The sequence below is a fragment of the Astatotilapia calliptera genome, unplaced genomic scaffold, assembly GCF_900246225.1.
Source record: "Astatotilapia calliptera unplaced genomic scaffold, fAstCal1.2 U_scaffold_10, whole genome shotgun sequence".
Classification (NCBI taxonomy): domain Eukaryota; kingdom Metazoa; phylum Chordata; class Actinopteri; order Cichliformes; family Cichlidae; genus Astatotilapia; species Astatotilapia calliptera.
The window spans coordinates 532906-554154 of record NW_020535619.1 but is presented as its reverse complement, the minus strand read 5'-3'; the positions used below and the strand labels follow the sequence as shown (position 1 = coordinate 554154).

The 21249-nt window shown below is 44.1% G+C and overlaps 1 protein-coding gene across 1 annotated transcript in view; it reads left to right on the top strand.

Annotated features, from left to right (window-relative positions):
• LOC113017310 (NACHT, LRR and PYD domains-containing protein 12-like) overlaps window positions 1–21249 on the top strand; it is a 262419-nt gene that overhangs the window by 10051 nt on the left and 231119 nt on the right. The window contains exons 9-12 of the mRNA XM_026160474.1: window positions 1742–1918; window positions 4070–4246; window positions 5207–5386; window positions 14084–14257. Of these exons, the coding sequence (XP_026016259.1) occupies window positions 1742–1918; window positions 4070–4246; window positions 5207–5386; window positions 14084–14257 (708 nt within the window). The remainder of the gene's footprint in view (window positions 1–1741; window positions 1919–4069; window positions 4247–5206; window positions 5387–14083; window positions 14258–21249) is intronic.

Below are 21249 nucleotides of genomic sequence, written 5' to 3'. Positions count from 1 at the left end.
AGGACAAACCTCACTTCCTCTTTGTTTCATACAGATGTGACATGAACAATAACACATTCATGAAATCCTTTTAGGAACACAAACACTATTGTAGCTGGAGAATATATTTGAATGTATGATAATGTAGGGTATCAGAAACAACAGTAATAACTAACCACCACCTCACCATTTGGGTTGGTAGCTGCATGTTGATTGATGAATTCATTTTCTTCTTCCTCCATTTCTACCTTATTAACATCAGATTAAAAGCTGCACAGAGACAGGCACTGGACGTGTTTAGCCTAGCTTAGTACAAGGACTGGACATGGGGGAAACGGCTCTCATCACTGGATCAAAACATCAAAACAAATCTGAGGTAAAGTTTTGTTGAAGTGAACTGTGGTGGAGCCCAATGTTCCCTCTAAGCTGCGCGCGTGCGCAATTGCGCACTGCTGGCACTGTCTCTGCGCACAGAAAATCTGCGTTGCACACAAAAAAAAAATCAAATCTCAATTGAAATTAAAATGAATAAGTTAACAATTATGTTTTGCAGTGTTAGTCAGTGACCGGCTGCTCCTGTATGGGATTAGAACGATGCAGCCTTATCCCATAGTCCAGCCAATAATGCGATTCACATTCGTATATACGCAGCTAATCAACGTGGTTGACAGGCTATGACGGCGTCCTTATGTGCCGACACCGGTGTCTTAGCTCGCAAAGCGGCTGATGTGGAGTGAAGCCACGTTAATGACAACATGTACAACCATTGGAGATGTGAGCAGGACAGACGGAACAGCTGACGGACAAAGTGTGGACTTTATACCAGTTTTTAAATTGTGTTGATCGGCCACGTAAAACCAGAGTTATGACAAAAATATCTGCAATGTTTGGTTTTCTTCCTGAATAGTATTGTTGTTTATAACAATGATAGTATTCAGTGTTTATTGCAACAAACTTTGTTGTTTGCAAAACTCAGTAACGTTTTTGAAGAAGTAACTATATAATTAATTGCCCAACATTGGTTATTATTTACTGTATTTTGCAGACAGAGTTACAGGACTCTCTAGCAGACCACAGACTCGTAATACAAGTCAGAGCTTTATTTAAAAAAAAAAAAAAGAAAAAGAAAGAAAGTTGTGTTTTCAAAATTAGAGTTCAAGTTATTTTTACTTCCAATAGTGTTAACATACTACACAGGTTATCAAAAAGATTTTTTTTAAAATTTTCATTGTAAGTGTGCTAAAACACGCACACATCTGCTGTTGCTCACAGTGGTCCAAGGGACGCTCAGGGAGTTTGTGTGTTTGCTCAGATGCATGAAACATTACAGGGAACAATGGCTGTGACTGACAGGGAAAAGGGGAATGATAAGACTTACTGTAAATATAATTATGTATGTATTGAAAAAGAAACAACTAAAATGTTCCAGCTGAAAAAATGAAATCAGTTTCAGTTTATGATCAATAAAGTATTCTGATTCTGATTGATCTCTGTTTGTTTTCTTTACAATTCCAACCTTTTATATAACCTTCAAGTCTTTGTCCGGTTTTTATGAGAAATGTACGACTTTAATGTGAAATGTTCAGAGTTTTTTCTCTTGTTGTGTTTGTTTGAAGCTGCTTCCTGTTGGCTTCAGCTGTTTGGAGTTTCCAGTTTCTAAACTTCTACATTCTGAACCTTCTTCAGCTCAGATGATGAAACACTGAATGATTTCAAGCTCACACTTTGTCTAATAAACTTACATCTTTCATTCTTTATACAGATTGATGAGCTGTGGTTTGTCAGAGATCAGCTGTGATTATCTGGCAGCAGCACTGAAGTCCAACCCCTCCCATCTGAGAGAGCTGGACCTGAGTAACAACTACAAGCTGCAGGATTCAGGAGTGAAGCATCTGTGTGGTTTCCTGGAGAGTCCAGGATGTGGACTTGAAACTCTGAGGTCAGTCAGCATGTTTTAGTTGTGCTGAGATGAATATGATGTGAAAGTTGTGCTGACACTAAACTGCAGACATCAGGCTGATATTATACTGATCCACACTGAGGATCTTCATGGTAAAGTCTGTTTTCTTCTTCTCTGGTTTAGTCCATTGACTGCAGCAGAACAATGTTTGCATTTCAAACAGTGATACTCAACGTATGGCCCGCGGCCAACACGCGGCCTGCCCACCTTTCCTGATTCAGAGAGAGGGGACCCTGATTAACTGTGTAGTGTTCTTCCTCACAGTTCTAAGTATCAGACACAACAATGAATAATCCACAGCTGACTGTCTTTAGCAGGTCAAAGGTCACGGCACACAGCAGACAGTGGGAAATATTATAATTCTGATCATTTATCAGCACATATCCATATGTATAAAAACAAAGCTGACACTGTGAGACTTGATCAGAGGTGTGATCATCACAGCAGAGGCCTTTGTGTCAAAGTCACTGAGGATCAAACGGAAACACATGAAGCAGATTTTCCTGTTCTGGCTTTTTATAGCAGATAACCTTCAAAATCTTCTGCAGTCTATCAAAAACTGAAGCAAACCATGAATCAACATGTGAACATGAGCTGATGCTGCTGAAGTGAAGCAAAGTTACAGAGGTTTGATTACAGACACAGCTGAGAGTTTGTAATCTGTCATCATTTTAAAAGGTTTAAATTTCTTCAGTATTGAACAGCAGAAATGAGGCTTTGTTTTCGGAGGCCGACAGCAGTGGACACAACAGCAGACTGGTGCGTAATAAGCAGTGAATAATGCAGAAAGCAGATTTTTGAAGGTAAACTGTTCTTGAAGTACACTGAGAGAGAGAGAGCTGTGCAGGAAGTAAAGGTCAAAGTCAGAGAGAATTCATGACGATGTTCATCAAACGTAAAGCGTAGTTTGGATCTTCTTCTGCTGCTGGTTCAGTCAGTTTTGGTTGGAGACAGATGAAACCTGCAGCTTCAGGATCTGTGAGCTGTCCACTTTCAGCCCCGACGCGTGTCCGTGTACGTGCCGTCGAGTGAACGATCCACGCTCTGTGTTTCCATCTTTGTGTGTTTAGCTGCTCTTATTTACTGTTTTATCTGTTTGTTGTTGAAATACTTTTGGGAGCTTTAACCTGAGATTCTGGCAAAATACATTTATATTAAAAATCGATTCAGGATTGAATGAATCAACATCGCTTTATTCAAATTAAAACCATTTAAATATTAAAATCCATTTTTTTACACCCGCCTCTAATGCTGGGTAATGTCAGCTGGTCCATGTGCAGCTGGCTGTGAGGCTCAGGGAGCGTCTACAAAGTGCAACACTGAAAGAACATCATCCATAAATATTGAGTAATAACTGGACTCTCATACAGCGAGACTCAAATGCCTTTAAACATCAGCTTATCCTGCTGATCCAAGTCCAACACTGAGTTTGTAAAAACATGTTTGTCAATCATTTTGTTTGGTTTCTGAGGAAAATCATTCAATAACTTGCTGCTAATACTCAACATTTCATCATATTTCCTCATAACCCTCTTTTGTCTGACCATTTGATCCCATTTGAATTTGCAATAAAGGATCCACAGAGTTTGGTGACAATAATGACAGTAGATGTTTGTGTGGAAGTGCTGGAAGCAAATTAGTGTGTGATGTTCTTTCAGTGTTGCACTTTGTAGACGCTCCCTGAGCACTGGTCTCACAGCCAGCTGCACATAGAGACCAGTGTTGTTAGTCCAGGTCAGAAGATGACTTGTTGGAATGAAAATGAGCTTGTAGTTTGTCTGCTTTAATAATGTGACTGGAAAAAGGTGTTGGACTTCAAATATGTCCATTTCTTTCACACTTCACCTTTAAAAGTGAAGCCTTGTGGTTCCTGGAAGGGAAAACACGACTTTTTCAAGTCTTTGTCCTGTTTTTATGATAAATGTACGACTTTAATGTGAAACATTCAGAGTTTTTTGTCTTGTTGTGTTTGTTTGAAGCTGCTTCCTGTTGGCTTCAGCTGTTTGGAGTTTCCATTTTCTAAACTTCTACATTCTGAACCTTCTTCAGCTCTGAACAGATGATGAAACACTGAATGATTTAGAGCTCACACTTTGTCTAATAAACTTACATCTTTCATTCTTTATACAGATTGTGGGACTGTGGTTTGTCAGAGATCAGCTGTGATTATCTGGCAGCAGCACTGAAGTCCAACCCCTCCCATCTGAGACAGCTGGACCTGAGTAACAACAACAAGCTGCAGGATTCAGGAGTGAAGCATCTGTGTGGTTTCCTGGAAAGTCCAGGATGTGGACTTGAAACTCTGAGGTCAGTCAGCATGTTTTAGTTGTGCTGAGATGAATAGATGAATATGATGTGAAAGTTGTGCTGACACTAAACTGCAGACATCAGGCTGATATTATACTGACATTCAAGCGACTGTTGAATGTTACAGGTGTTACAGCAGTTATACATCTCCTGTTGTCAGGCCTGCAGGTATCAGGCTGTTGTTCTCCTTTATCTCATAGTGGACAGAAATTATTTTTTGGAGTGACACAAATAATTTATGTGCCATCAGATTTGATGCAGAACAGCTGATTGTTCTGTAAATAGTTTAAAAGGTTTATTTAAAAAAAACACCTTGGCTGCATTTTTAGGTAAACAGCTGCAAAAAAAAACTTTGTTGTTTTCAAAACACAGTAACTTTTTTGAAGAAGTAACTATATAATTAATTGCCCAACATTGGTCATTATTTACTGTATTTTGCAGACAGAGTTACAGCACTCTCTCCCAGACCACAGACTCATAATACAAGTCAGAGCTTTATTTAAAAAAAAAGAAATGAAAGAAAGTTTGGAATGTATGTTTGTCTTGAAGATGTAAGAAGATCACATGGTGCTTTTTATTATTGTGTTGGTTTGTTTCCTGTCTCTTGGATGGAGCCCAGCTGTGCGTGGCCCCTGGGCCTGTGGTCAGAGTGTGTGCTGGATAATCCGGCCCAGGATGAGGCCAAACTGACATGGGATGAAATGTCTGTCACATATTTGAGCCCAATTTAAAAACATCCTCCATAAATATTGAATAATAACAATAATAATAAAGGGTCAGAAGATGACTTGTTGCAATGAAAATGAGCTTGTAGTTTGTCTGCTTTAATAATGTGACTGGAAAAAGGTGTTGGACTTCTACATTCTGAACCTTCTTCAGCTCTGAACAGATGATGAAACACTGAATAATTTCAAGCTCACACTTTGTCTAATAAACTTACATCTTTCATTCTTTATACAGATTGTTTGGCTGTGGTTTGTCAGAAATCAGCTGTGATTATCTGGCAGCAGCACTGAAGTCCAACCCCTCGTATCCCAGAGTGCTGGACCTGAGTGTAGACTGCAACAACCTGCAGGATTCAGGAGTGAAGCAGCTGTCTGTTCTTCTGGAGAATCCACGATGTCGATTTGAAACTCTGAGGTCAGTCACATGTTTTAGTTGTGCTGAGATGAATATGATGTGAAAGTTGTGCTGACACTGTGGATCAGTAGGCCCACACACCTCTATACAGGAAGTCTGGTTCTACTCTTTGTAGAACTTCTGATCCCTGATCTTCTGAGTCTTTCTCAGTAGATAATGCAGAGTTCTGAGCTGCTGTGGGTGAGAGGACTCAGGCAGCCTGACAGAGTTGATGTCCAGGTCTTCCCTGTGTCAAGAAAAACATGTTTTTAATGTCACTGTGATATCATTTACATGCACTGTCATTATTTCATCATTACTTCATTAGTCTGTATCAGTTTTATCATTAAATATTATCATGTATCATTTGAATTAACATTAAAATAGATCAGTTAGAAACCACCAGCATGGCTGTGGTTCCAGGCGGACCAGGGTCACATCAGGACAGTTGAACTCTTTTTAGCCTGGAGCCACAATCTCACAAAATACACACGGTTAGGTACACAATTGGTTAGATTCCCAGGAAACCTGAGCGGAGACATCTGTTTTATAATTACGGGAAAGGGTTGTTTTGAACATAGGAGATAGGGGAATTCTTCTGACATCATAATAGGTATAAAGCTTTCTGTCTTTGGGACAGACGAGGAAGTCGTCCGGCTCTTCCCACACTGTACTACTGTGTGTTTTTAATAAAATAATTTATTGACTCACTATGGACGTTCAGTCGTAAGTCTCTTCCTCAAAATTCGAACCGCGACAGTTTTGGTGCCGAAACCCGGGTTGAGGAGGGACAAATGGAGTTTGGCTAAGGTATTGTGAGGTATAGTCAAACAGACGGACAGCCAGGAGGTCGACTGAGTGATGGGCCCCGAAATAGGAGGTAAGCACCGCCTGTTGATTGATGTCCAAAAGTGCTGAATTGGAAATTAAGCTAAATTAAATGTTCACTCAGTAGAGCTTCTGATCTGTGTCCGTGGTCACTTTGGGGTAATTAGTGATAAAAGTTTGGGGAATATTTGACTGATAAAATTTATTGCTGTTAATTCTGGGGTGAATTTTAAGTTAATAGATTGTGTGTTTAAGTGAATATGTTATGTGCTTAAATTGATGTGTTATATTTGTTGACTGTGACGTCAGTCAGGCAAGGTTTTAGTTTAGGGTATTTTGTCAGATTGACCAGCAGAAACGCAGTTTCGGGCGTCAGGTAATTAAAAACTGTGGGCTAAGGGCCAACAGGTGATGCTTTTAAAACATATAAATTAGTTTTAGGACCGGGGCTCGGATCCGAGGAGTGCAGTTTTGTTCAGCGTTTGGCACCGACCAATAGCCGCGGACGCGTGGTTATTTTTTAGCCCGGAGTGGCCTTCCGCGGGGATTCGGACTCCCGTTAACAGGCTAGGCAATCTACGAGTGATTACCTTTTATACTGCATTGTTTGGGTGGAGGGTGAGACCCGGCCGTGACCATTCAACGTGGCTGGCTCATGAGCTTTAAGTAAAGCAAAAGGCGTTGGTTTGATACTAGCGCCGGACGTGGAGCTCCCTGGCAGCTGCGGGAAGCGGTTATAAATTAAGTAGGGCCTAGAAATCTGAGCGACTCTCGGGAGGGCGTTCCCGTAGCGTTTAATTGATCAGCAAGGCGTGGCCTGGGTTTAGATACGTTTAAATTAGTCAAAAACTTAGGAGTACCGGTACAGAGAGTACCTGGTCTTGGCATCTGGTGTTTTTTTTGTCGTGTGGATACAGGCCTGTGTATATAAATAAAGTGTGAAATTATTTAATCGGCTCTGTAAAGTGCTTACATTGATTATAACTGCGTGTGTTTGTGAAAATGATTTGATTCAGAAGCTGAGTGTGTGTGGTTTTATATTTTTTTAAAAAAGAGAAGAGTAGAGAAACTGCGCTCCTCTGTGAGAGAAAGAAAAGGTGGGGGCCGAGTGTGTGTGTGTGGTGGAGAAAAAAGGAAAAGTGTGTGTCTCTCTCTCTCTCTCTCTGTCTCAAGGAGCTGCAAGGAGGGGGGCAGTGTGTGTGTATGAGCACAGAGAAAGAGAGATAGGGGAAAACTGTTTTTTCATGAGAGCCGCGGCCACGCACTCTGTGTTGAGAAAGAAAAGGTGGGGGCTGTGTGTGTGTGTGAGACAGGAAGTGTGCATGCCCATATAAGGAAAGAGATGAGGTAAACTCTGGGCAGATAGAGCGTAGGAAGAAAAAAGGAAAAGTGTGGGTCTCTCTCTGTCTCGAGCAGCTGCAAGGAGGGGGGCAGCGCGTGTGTCCATTTATTAAAGGAAAAAGTGCAAAACTGTTTTTTCTCTGTTTCTTTAATGTTGAATGGGCATGAAGCGAATGGAGGTTTTAAGAAAAGAAATGAAAAGGATATTAATTGTATGTTTTAGTGTGTCAATACAGGTTACAGATAAATAAAGGTGGACTTCTCTCAACCTGGAATTTTGAGTACGGCGCCAAAACCAGTAGAGTAGCATAATTGGGAGAAAACAGGCCAGATTTTGGCTTAAAAATTTTACAGCTTGACCTCCCACTTGTCCCCATCCTGAGAAGAAGCTCAAAGGACAGTTAATCTCCTGATGAAGACCAACAGAACATCGTGGATTTGAGAAGAATTAATAGCAGGCAAAAGTCAGTGCTACTGAACCATTGACACTGTCGACTGGTGACATCAGCCGCAGCATGTAGGGAACTACGAGATGGAAACATGGACTGTGAAGTACAGGCTGGGCAGTTGAACGGTGGGAAAGCACTGGACACTGATTGTCAGATTTGCCATGCTTGGAGTAATCTTGAAAGAGATCAACAGAGAAGAAGAAACCACGTGATGAAAAATGCACGGTGGACTGCAGGCTGGTAAAGAACAGTGTGACATGACAGTTCAAAGCCACTGAATGTGATATTTGGCCAGGCTGGGACTTAATCCAGAAGGAAGATACTGAAGAGAAACGGAGAAGCAACGGACTGTGTTTGCTGGAGAATTCAAGACAACCAAAGGACACTGAGAGAAGAGGACAGGGACCATTGAGAGGTGAAGCCGGACGAGTTTGACTGTAAGAATACAGGGTATAATTGGATTGAAACGAAAGCCTGAACTCATGATGGTGTTTAGAGATGTCCACCAGAAAACTAAAGAGGTAAACAAAAAGAAGGTAAAAAAGAAGAAAGAAAATAACTGACAATTACATGACTGAATGGAAAACACACATACACAAAGTGTTACATGTGAAATTATTTCTGGAAAGAATCAGAAGTGAGATAGTTTTGAATTAAGAAATCAGTGAAACGATGCATGAATTAAACCTGATTATGACATACAGAGGCAATGAAGAAAGCAGCTTACACCCACTGAACATTAACAAAAGTACATAGGAACAGCGATGAAGACCTGCTTACACTTATACACAGGACATAAGCTGGTATTTCTGACCAGAGAGCGGGAAACTGGTAGTTTAAGTACCCATGATAATAATAAAATGTCTCAGTTGTGTTTCTTCAGGTGGAAAATAAACAGACCTGGATCGATTCTCCACATGCAGCGGTCGGAAGAAAGTTATAGGTCAACATGATTCGATATGTTAAGGCAAGTTTCTGGTTGAATTGTTCACAAGCGCCATGTCTCCATAAACCTGACAAGGGGGCCCTAACTTCTGGCTCTGAACACTCCAGCCAGCTGAGCCGCGCATGACTTGAGGACGCGGCCGGGAATCCTGTCCGGACCAGTAGCTTTGCGCGCGTTCACCTTCCTGAAGCACTTCCGCACATCCTCCTCAGACACAGTGTGCGCACTGACGTCATCCGCAGTGCGCACACTGTCCGGTCTCATGGTGTTCGCTGTGTCGAATCTAGCGTAGAATACGTTTAGATCCTCACACAGAGAGGCCGTGGTCTGCGGTGTGCTGGTTTTCCCTCTAAAGTCTGCGATCGTGTTTAGTCCCTGCCACATACTCCGAGGGTTGTCAAACTGTTGCTCCACCCTGTCCCTGTACTCACGTTTGGCTGCTTTGATCGTCTTCCGGAGTTGGTAATGTGCGTGTTTGTAGTCCGATGTGTTCGCGGAGGCAAAGGCGGTGTTCCGTGCCGCCAGTGCCACGCGAACATCTCCGTTAATCCAGGGTTTTTGATTTGGGAAGGATTTAACTGTTCTGGATGGGACGACATCTTCCACGCATTTCCTGATAAATCCACAGACTGAGTCTGTGTACTCATCAATTTGGAAGGATTGCCCCGCCCTGGTCCCGAAAACCATACACAAAGGGAAACCAATTTCTTAGTGAATCATGATTTATTTTTCTACACTGCAAAAATGAAGCTCCGGGGTGAAGAAAGGCCAAAATAACAAACAAAACAAGCTAAGTCAGGAGGAGGTGTTATCTAAAACCCTATGTGAAATCAAACATCAAACAAAAGACAAGCGCTACACCTAACTCCCTAACTGAAATAAACAGGAGAAAACAGTGCAAGGAAAAACAATAAGGCAGCTCACCCCTTCTGTTGCAGTGCTATTTACAATGGGCTATTTACAATGAAAACTAATGTACACACTATATACAAAACTCCGAAAAGTCGCAAAAAGTCACAGGCACAAATGTCTCAGGTGTTGGAGGCCAGGGTCAGGTCTGCTGCTGCTGTCAGTGGCTGCCCCAGGACAACTGCTGGTGAGGGATTTGAAGAGGATCACATGGCCAGGGGACCAATCAGCAGCCGTCAGCTCATCCACTGCGGGACCTGCAAAACTTAAAGGCACAGACAACAACAGCCACCAAAACAGATTATGGACAGGGCCATAACAGAGGTGAAAGGTGAAACGTCTTCAAGAAACTTAAAGAAGTCCAGATGCCTTTTTTCTAAGCTCTTTAGATGACTGCGAACCTTCACAAACACCTCATCAGTGGGACTCTCAGAGCTACCAGCCCTTTGCTACAATCACAAAGCGCTTCATTGAAATCAATGATATCAAAGCTGGAATCAGTGAGTCCAAGTCTTCTGCTGATTCAGCATCACATTCATCTTTGCTCCTTGTTCTGCATCCCCACCATGGACTTCATTCCTTTCCAAGCCAGCCTTGAGTGTCCTTTATTCAGCTCATCCTCTGCTTTACTTTTACCCCTGATTTTAGCTGCTTTATCTCTCTTTTGACAAGTTTCTGTGCCTCAATCTTTTTCTTCTCTCCCTCATAACAAGACAGCTGTCAGGGGTCGTGTGCGGAGGCGAGGAAGGGATGACCCACATGCAGGACTCTTGGTGCAGAATGAGGTTTATTGAATATGTAGACAAAAGATGATAGAATGGATGGCTGACTGACTGACTGGACTGAACACACGACAGGAACAACATCATCATCAATGACACGACCCCGATCGGAAGGAACTGAGGACTTAAATACACGCTGGGTGATGAATGATTAGAAACCGGTGAGTACGCAGCTGAACTTAGTCTGACTAATGATACATGGAAATAACTGGAACACAATACGTAGGCGGTATGCTGGCACGGAAAACATAGATGTGAAAATAAACTGAACATGACAAAACAGAAAACACTGGGTCAACGACCCAGGAACCCTGACAGTACCCCCCCCCTTCAAAGGCCGGCACCCGACGGCCGAAAGAAAGGAAAACCAGACCAGGGTGGGCGGAGGGGGCCCAGGACGGAGGGACGGAGTTCAAACAGAGACAGTTCAGGAGGGCGGCCACGCGGCCAGTGGCTCAGCCCAAACAGTTCAGGTGGGCGGCCAAGTGGCCGGCAGAGACGCTGAAGTCGATCCGGTGGGCGGCCGCGAGGAAGGCGGCGGCGGCCACTGGGCAGGTCCGGTGGGCGACCGCGAGGAAGGTGCCGGCGACGACGTCCAGAACACGGCTGGCGCGACGACGCGGCAGCCGTAGGACCAGGCGAAGCAGAAGCTGAGGCCGAGGCCGGACCAGGCGAAGCTGAGGCTGGACCAGGCGAAGCAGAAGCCGAGGCCGGACCAGGCGAAGCTGAAGCCGAGGCCGGACCAGGCGAAGCTGAAGCCAAAGCCAAGTCTGAGGCCGGACCAGGCGAAGCAGAAGCCGAAGCCGAGTCTGAGGCCGGACCAGGCGAAGCTGAAGCCGAAGCCGAGTCTGAGGCCGGACCAGGTGAAGCTGAAGCCGCTGGCTGGAGACGGGCAGGGCCAGTAGGCGTGGAAGCCTCTGGGTGGAGACAGGCAGGGCCAGTAGGCGCGGAAGCCTCTGGCTGAGGACAGGCAGGGCCAGTAGGCGCGGAAGCCTCTGGCTGAGGACAGGCAGGGCCAGTAGGCGCGGAAGCCTCTGGCTGGAGACAGGCAGGGCCAGTAGGCGCGGAAGCCTCTGGCTGGAGACAGGCAGGGGCAGTAGGCGCGGAAGCCTCTGGCTGAAGAGCGGCCGGGCCAGCGGGTGCGGAAACCTCTGGCTGAGGAGCAGGAGAGCTCACAGCTGGCTCTGGGTGCTGTGGCTGCAGGTCCGGGAACTGAACTACAGACGGCCGGACGGGAGGCGACTGGACTGACTGGAGGGCAGGAGACTGGACAGGAGCAGACTGAGCTACAGGTGACTGGACAGGAGCAGACCGAGCTGACTGGACTGAGAGGACAGGAGCAGACTGAGCTGACTGGACTGAGAGGACAGGAGCAGACTGGGCTGACTGGACTGAACTGACTGGACTGAGAGGACAGGAGCAGACTGAGCTGACTGGACTGAGAGGACAGGAGCAGACTGGGCTGACTGGACTACAGACTGGACAGGGGCAGGCTGGACTACAGGGGACTGGAGGGCAGCAGGAGACTGGACTACAGGGGACTGGACAGCAGGTGAGGGAACTGACTGGAGGGAAGGCTGAACAGCAGGTGAGGGAACTGGCTGGAGTGAAAGCTGAACAGCAGGTGAGGGTGACGACGGAGCTGAGGTTGGTGTGGCTGACGGCTGAGCTACAGACTGGGCTAGACAGGGAGATAAAGCTACAGCCTGGGCTAGGAGAGCTGGTGCCTGAGCAGGGGACACCTCAGCTAGCCTAACCAGGGATAGTGCGAGGGCGTTAAAAAGGTGGATCAGGAGGTGGATGAAGAGGTGAAGTAGCAGATGGACCGGTTAGCTCTTCCAAGCCTCCAGAGAGGTCAAGCTGGGTTCTGGTTGCCCTCAGCCTGGGCGCTGGGACAGGCACGGAAGGTGGCTGGACACCAGTCACCCCCACCCGTGAAACAGGAGCGGGTGTGGAGGTAGACTGGGTCGCAGCTGCCCTCCTCCTGGGAGCTGGCACTGGTGTGGGTGTAGGCTGGGCCCTAGTCCTCTGAGGAGGTGAAACGGCTGAAGAGGAAGGCCGAATCTGGGCCGCTGCGCTGGTTGGAAAAGGCTGAATGATGGGTGTGGAAATGGTGACTGGGTGTGTGATACTGGAAGGTTTCTCTGGGATTATTCTAGTCCTCCTGCCACCACTATTTACAGTCTTTAATTGAACGGTCGTCGAGGGTATTGAAGTGCGGATATTGTCCTTAATGAATCCCAGCTCAGAGGGAGCAGAGCTGAAAAATTCTTCCCAGTCTACATCCTCCTCCAGGAGGGAAACACCCCACGGATTGGGGATAAGTTTGCTATTTGTTTTAAGTGAAGAGTCGAATGTGGAGGGTGGAAGACAGTCGCTGGAACTCACCATCTGAAAACAGTCCATGTTATGGCGGCGTGTGCGCCGCCTTCTACAGGAAGAGGCAGCGGGCGGGGTACACAGCCGAGCCTCTGGCACGGGAGCCTCCATTGAGCCGAGGTGCGAGGCGGAGCCGCCTTGCCATGGCGAGGTTGAAGGTCCGGTGAGTAACACGGCTGGCGGGCGAGCGAGGAGCGGAGCAGCGGGAGAGCGAACGGCCGAAGCTTGGCCTGTGACACCCACTCTCCGCGGCGAATGCTCCGATGCAGGTGAGGCAGTAGGTGGAGGACCGCGGCGTCTCCGAGGCCCACCCAGAGCCAGACGAGTCCCCTCAAAGACGTGCTCCCTCTCTGAGAAGAGCCGCTGTTTCCACCTGAGCTTCTCCGCCCAAATGGAGAGCGCTGCGTCCTCCTGGAGTGATTTACTAATCCAGGGCTGCTTATTGGGGAAAATACTTCCTGTTTCCAAAGTAATCCCCATTTTTCCCAGAAAGAAATGTAAGTAGAAATAAATGATCTAAGTGAGAACATGAGCCTTTAAAAAGGCTCTTCTGAGGCTGCTGCCAGTGGTCAAAGCCTCCAACAAAGCTCTGTAAGTACATATGTGATCATAGCTTTAGCTTTTAAATGTTTATTCTAGTTAACACAAATCAGGTGGAACAACTCAAATAAAATATCAAAAATATTAAGTGGTCATCGGTACTCAGTTTGTTCAATACTGAATACAATGGAGCACAAATTGTCCACGTTTCTGAAATATTTCTGGGTGTAAGTGTCACCAAAGTGCAATTTAGACCTGGCCTGTGGTTGTTATCTAAGTGATAATCATCAATTCTACTAAAACAAATACAAAATAAAGAAATTTGACACATTTTGTTGATATCAAAAGCACACTGAACAATTCAGTGTTGTTTTACTGCTGTTCTCTCTTCACTTCTTCTCCTCTGATTCTCTCCACATGTTGCTCTGCATCAGTGCTCAGTTTCCTGACAAAACAAGATGAAATATTGCTAAATATAATAGTATCTCATTACGCTTCAACATAAGTGTTTTATTTTTGTAATTGTTTATCTGTTATTTTTCAGACTGAGTCACTGTGACCTGTCAGAGAGAAGCTGTGAAGCTCTGGCCTCAGGTCTCAGCTCTCAGACCTCTAATCTGAGACAGCTGGACCTGAGTAACATCAACCTGAAGGATTCAGGCGTGAAGCTTCTGTCTGAAGGACTGAAGAGTCCACACTGTACACTGGAAACTCTCAGGTGAGATCAAGCATTTTTCTTTCATCAACTGACAGAATTAGCAGATTAATAATAACGCAGTCCTCTAATAAGAGGAGAAGTGGAGGTGTTTTGAAGGGCAACGTACTCTTATGTTAACAAGACAGGAAGTAGTTCCTGGGAACTGCTTCCTTTGTTATTGTCTAAGTAGAAACATGATGGTGAAACAGTGATGAGTTTGCAGAGGTGGATCCACACAACACAACACAACAATGCTGTTGCGTGCTGAAAGCAGACTTCTCACAGATTCTGAGGCTGCAGGTTTCATCACTGTCCAACCAAAATTCACTGAACCAGCAGTAAATGAACGTCCAAAACTACACTTCATGTTTAAAAAACAGATGATCAGGGGATTTGTGTTTACATCTTTTCTGTGTGATCTGTTCACCTGCTGTTTCAGCTGTTTGGTGGTTGTTGAGATGGTTTTGTGAACTTTTAGCTGAGATCCTGACGTTTCTGTAGATACCACACATGTCTAATTACTTTGTATAGCATGAATGGCCATAACGAGGTTTTTAACAGTAAGAAAAGTTGTAAAACGTAAGAAAATATAGTTAAAAGTCCAAAACCTTCTACGTCTGGTGGCTTGTGGTGAGGAGCAGATCAAACGAGTAAAGAATTACGTTATAATTATAAATGGCTTCAACAGCACATTCAGGTCTGTGAGACTCATTCAGACACTGAGCCGTGGCTCTGTGCTACATGCACATATTTCTGCATCTCTGCCATTCAGACACACTTTATATATAGTTTATTTTATGTAGTATTCAATACTGAACTGTACATTTAGTCTTTTTAAAGGCAGCAATTTGTATTCAGTGTTTTCATAAAAGCCTTATTTTTATCCATTTACTGCTATTAGGAAGAACACGTGAGGTTTAAGACCTGGACCAGTTTGAAACCTTTTGTCCTCCACAATGGAAAATGGGTGGAAATAAAAATGGGTCTCACTTTAGCCAGCTCCTAATTTTATCAGTTCTACTCTCAGCGTCTCCTGTATATCTCCTGTATAAATGTTGCACTCAGCTTTGTGGTCTCCAATATCACTGAAATGCAGCCAGATGCTGCTCATTTTGCCTTTTCACTCTTTCCTGACACGCTTGCATTTCAGTACAGCTCCCATTTCTCTGTGTACTGGTCTCTACCACTACCCTTGCTGTCTATGGGACATTTCCGTCCTCTTTCACATAATGGTATGATCCCAGTCTGTCTCTTAAAGTGTTTGGCCACATGGTTTGCTCATCAGAATAACACCTCAGCCGTGCTCACATTGATTATCAGCAAGCCTGAAAATTCATCAATATTTGACATATGAAATTATCTCAAGGGCTGGATTTGGCCCACGGGCCATATGTTTGACACCCCTGGTTTACACAGTTTGGTATTCAATGTACAAGTGAGCTAGCTCTCAGCTAACTAGCAGACAAGCTAACTGCTGGGACTGCGTCTTTCTAACAAGAGCGTCAGACACTCAGACTGGTTTCCTTTGTGGATGATGATGTGTTCTCACACTGATCCTTCATGCTGATGCTGCCATCCACCCACTGCTCCTGGATTCCTCATCATCATCTCCATCAGCCCTCACAATACTCCACCTTCTTCAGCTTCATGTTCAGCAGCCTGGATGGACAGTAATTCTTTCCATGGGTTATGGTGGGACATTGAGAGCTGAAGTCAAACAGCAGTGAGAAATGAAAGACTGATTCATTTCTATTTAGTCTTGTGATGTGCAGCTTTGTTCAGAGCATTAAGGCCCAGCAAAGATTACTGAGGTCATAGAGTCCTGATGAAACCTGTGTGCTTATAGAAACTGAGACCAGATGAACCAGAATAGAAGGACATTAAAATGAAGTGTCAGCTACACAAAGGCAAAGCTATTCAGTTGTTGCTGTGAGTTATTTAAATGGAGGATGGAGTCAGACTTTAAGCTGCTGGACTCAGTCACTATATCCTGTTGTCCTCATAGAACCTGGACACACAGACTCACCTGTGACACAGTGACACACAGTGTGGGCTACACACACATTAGAAAGTGGATCAGTCACACTTGTGCAATCATTTGTTGTGCTGGGAAACCATGAACACTGTGAATCACATTAATGGCTTTGTTACAGCAACATTCAATCATGAGTTCAAAAGTAGTGTATTGTGTACTTATTTTAATAGTACTGCAGTATGAGAAGTGCAACATTCAGTGTGCAGAAACAGATCAGGTGCTTTCTAACAGCAGTGTTCCCTTTAACACAGCAGCAGTTCAAATATTTCTGTCAGTCTGAGCTGAAACATGAATCTAATCAAATATCAAATCAAAGTTCTTTGCCTCTGCCAGGACGTTAACATTTGATCTAGTTTTTTACAAAGTTCCCTCAGCGTCCAGAGCCACCAACATACCTTTGATCAACAGCAAGTGAACATTTATAAATGTGTGTTTGCAGAACAGGAAGCAGCAGAACTATTGTTCTGTTATCAGGCAGCAGCACAAACGCTCATCAGCTCATTTACTGTGCAGGACTTTGAGTGTGTGAAGTGTGTGTTTGTGCTGGATTTCCTTTGGAGAATCTCAGTCAGAAACCAGACAAAGAAAAACTCTTTCAACAGTCCAGGTTGAGTTGACAACATGAACTGCATTTATCTTCCTCTGACTGACATGTTCTTCCTCCTCTGCACCGAGCCAGCTGCTAGGACTCACAAGCTCATTGACATTTTCTGATGATAAAGAAACTCTCTTCTTCTGCACAATATGAGCAGCAACAGAGAAGAAGCTTTCACAGGTACAGATGTTGCAGCTGTGGCCAAGTACATGTGCTGCATGTTTGGAGCAGCACTCTAATGGACAGGCCTCTGTACTGATGGTGGGCTCTGCTCTGTATCCACCACACTGTTCTCAGCTGAGTCTTCCTCCTGTTCACACTCTGATGAAGCACCAACAGGGCCAACTTCTTCTCTGGTGGCTCGGATGTTGTTGCTTCCACAGGTTTCCCTCCAACAACCCTCTGTTCCTGCAGTGAGTTCAGTAAGATCTGGGTAAACACTTGAGCTCCTTGAATCTGGCTCCAGCAGCAGTTTTCACATATACAATGTTGGCATTTTGCTTGCGTGTCTCCAGGTCTGTTCTGAATGTAGACTTGAATTTGACCACGTAGGCGGGGTCATCATCTGAGCTCTCCATCACCTGAGAGAGATGACAAAACACAGAATCACAGAGCATGAAACCAACGTTTCTCCTCCCAGAAGTTCAGTCACAGACCTGCAACAGAAACAAGAAGATTCAAATGACGCAGAGCTTTCATTTACTTATATCCACAAACATGTCCTCTACATATTCATGCTGTATTTACACACACATACAGAGGCTGTTTGTCTCTCACACACCGACAGGACACTGAGAAATACATCATGTTAAATATACCTGCAGGCTTCCAGCTGTGCACTTTGTCCCTGTCAGCTGTGATTGCCATAGCAACCTTGGTGTTATGCGCGATGCAGGGACGTGTTCAAAGGCAGACGTCTGGCAGCAGCATCATATTTGATGCACTATCTGTACTGAGTGTGCTGACTTTATTTCAAATGTCCCACTGCTGTGCAACATGAATCACATGTTCTGCATGTTTCTGTAACTCCCAGGTAACCATGGTTACCCAGCTACGTCCAGTAGTCTCCAGAGAGACCAACAGCTGGTTCATGTTGTAACACCGTGGCTTTGGTAGTCTCTCCTTTTTCTACAGCTCATGTGTTCTTCTTGTGATGCTGCGTCTTGAGGCTTGAATTTGTTTCAGTTCCAGTTTTAGAGCTCTAAAGTGCAGCCATCATGTTAGGAATATGTTAGGAATAGACAGGAACACTGAGCACACTGAGGTCAAATCTTTATTTTACCACTCGCTGCATTCTTGATGTTCATGAATTCAGCAGGTTCATGATTGTCTGCAGCATTAATCTCATATTTCCATTAAAAGTGTTGAATTTGACTGTTTGATGTTCTTTATGATCTCTGGAACCAGTTCATCTGTAGGCTGAGCTCAGTCCATCCATTTAGTGAAATGATGTTTAAAGGTCTCCTTGTTCTGTGAGCGTGCACAGATCCTGAAGCAGAAAGCCTGGGTTAACAGAGAAATGATCATCACTGTGATGATGCTCATCATCTCTGACTGGGATTTGAGGTTTTGTCAAAGCAGCAAAGAAAGCCTGGCTATGTTGGACTGGGTGTGGAAGCAGCTCCCAGTTTGAGTTCAGGAGACAGACGCCCTCTCTACTTTGAAGATCAGCTTCAAACTTTCCTTTTTGATAAAGCTTATATTTCGAGCTGGATCAGGTGACCCTGAATCATCTCTTAGTTATGCTGCTATAGGCTCAGGCTGTTGGTGGACTTCCCATGATGCTCTGCTTTCTTCTCCCCTCTTTTCACTCCTGATGCTTTTATATGTCACTACTGCATGTCCTTAACTTTTGTCTCTCTGTTTTGTTCTTATCTCTCTGAGCTCATCTCTTCTCTTTCCCCTCACCCTGCAACCAGTCATGTAAGATGCTCCTCCTGGAGCCTGTTTTCACTGGGAGGATCTTTGTGTCAAAGGGAGTTCTTCTTCCCACCATCACCAAGTGCTGCTCACAGTGGATTGTCTGATGGTTGGGACTTTCTCTCTAATATTGGATGCTGTTACCTTACACTGTTAAACAGCTTCAGATGACTGTTGTTGTCTGTTGGGTATTGTCACTTATAAATAAAGTTACATTGAATGGATGTAAATGGATAGATGTTATTGTGACAAAGAGAAAACGGTTGTTGACAGATTGTTGTTTTGTGTGTCTGCAGTCTGTCAGGCTGTCTGATCACAGAGGAAGGCTGTACTTCTCTGGCCTCAGCTCTGAGCTCCAACCCCTCCCATCTGAGAGAGCTGGACCTGAGCTACAATCATCCAGGTCCCTCAGGAATGAAGCTGCTGTCAGCTGGACTGAAGGATCCAGTCTGGAGACTGGACACTCTCAGGTATGAATAATGTCTCATAGAGGAGGAAGAGCTGGAAACATTTCCTGTGTCTTTCACTCACTTCCTGTTTGTTTCCTGCAGATGAGACATGAACAATCACACATGCAGGAATATTTTCAGGGACAGACACACTAGTCTAGCTGGATAGTTCATGGATATTTATGTAGGGGTCTCCAAGGAGTCTGTTTGCAGGAACATCTAGGTCACAGGTGTACCTGAGATAGATGCCAGTGTACATAATAAAGTGTCAGCTAACATTTGGAAATGGAAGCTTAAATAATGACAAAATCTACATTCACAGCTGAATTCACAATACATTTGTTCTCAAGTGCACATTTTTCTGTTATTGTTCTCAAACAACAGAATGGGAATAAAATATTGATTCTAACAGGGCCCATAAACAGCATTAGCTTAGCAGCATTAGCTTATCAGAGTTTCCATCATGGTCACACAAATCCTTAGCAGAGAAAAGTGGCCTACTTAGCAATAGCTGCTCAAGTTGTATAAAGCAAGGGAAAACAGTATTAGCATTAGCTGCTAATGGCAGCTTACATAGCATAAACTCTTCACATCTTTATAATGCAAGGGAAAGGAGTCACTCATGGAAGCCAATTTAGCATTAATGTCCCACATCATTATAACACAAGATAAAAGGGTATTAGCTGTCACTACCCGATCCGTATCGGAAACCCGATCCATACCCCGCATGCGCGAAAGGTGTCTACTTCTGGTCGAAGCATTTTACAATAGTTACAGGTCAGAGTATCTGTTAAGATCTTAAGAATAACAAGTATCTCTTAAAATGTTTCCGATAATGAAACATTTAATATAATGTAGACAAAAACAAAAAAATAAAAAGACAGTGACAGATCGGGACTCCCGATCATTACTGTGCATGTGCAAAGTCGGACCGTACAAATCGGGTCTACCCGATCCGTACCGCGTATGTGCAGGGGTTTTCTTCTTCTTCTGTTCGTTTAATGGCAGTGTACTCCCCAGTGTACGAGGATACCACCACCTGCTGACTGAGCGAATAAACCCTATTGTAAACTGAATTAGCGTCATTACAAACGTGTGTTAAATTTGATTTAGTGATAATCGAGTGTGTTTATGCTTGTCTGTGTGGAGAGGATTGTTGGAAAAGTGATGATAATGTCCGCTATCACTGTCAATTGCCAGTAAACACTTCATCTGGCTGCTGAATCTTCACGTGACATATTGTAAAGTCTGTATTATTAACTCTGTCATTAGGCACCATTCTTCTTATTTTATGGCGCTGTTGTTCAATCGGGGAACGCTCTCTCTTAAGGAGGAAAGCATGAATTTGTTTGTATATGGATTATCCATTGTTTAAATGTCCCGCTGGTCGAAAAGGAGGCACAGCTGTTGAGAAATGCTAGGAGCTAACTGGGCGCTAACCGTATCATTCAAATATATTGAATGTCGCAATGTTGGCAAAGAGAGGATGTGACGTAAGATTTACGCATGCGGGGTACCTATCGGGTTTCCGGTACGGATCGGGTAGTGACAGTAGCGTTAGCTACTAATGCTTATTCACCTCAAATTAGCTTTAGCTGCTAATGGTAGCCTACTTAGCATTATCTCCTCACTAATATAATGCTAATTCACATCAAATTAGCATTAGCTGCTCATATTGTTATAAGGAAAGAGAAAACGGTATTAGCATTAGCTGCTGATAATTATTCACCCCTAATTAGAATAAGCCGCTAAAAGCAGCCTACTTAGCATTAACTCCTCACATTGTTGTTACCCAACGGAAAAGAGTATTAGTATTAGCTACTATCATTTTTAATAAGTAAGAGAAAACAGTGTTAGCATTACTAAATAATGCTAATTCACACTAAATTAGCATTAGCTATTTACAACAGCGTACTTAGAATTAGCCGCTCACATTGTTAAAAAGTAAGGGAAAACAGTATTAGCATTAGCACATAATGCTAATTCACGTCAAAGTAGCATTAGTTAATAATGG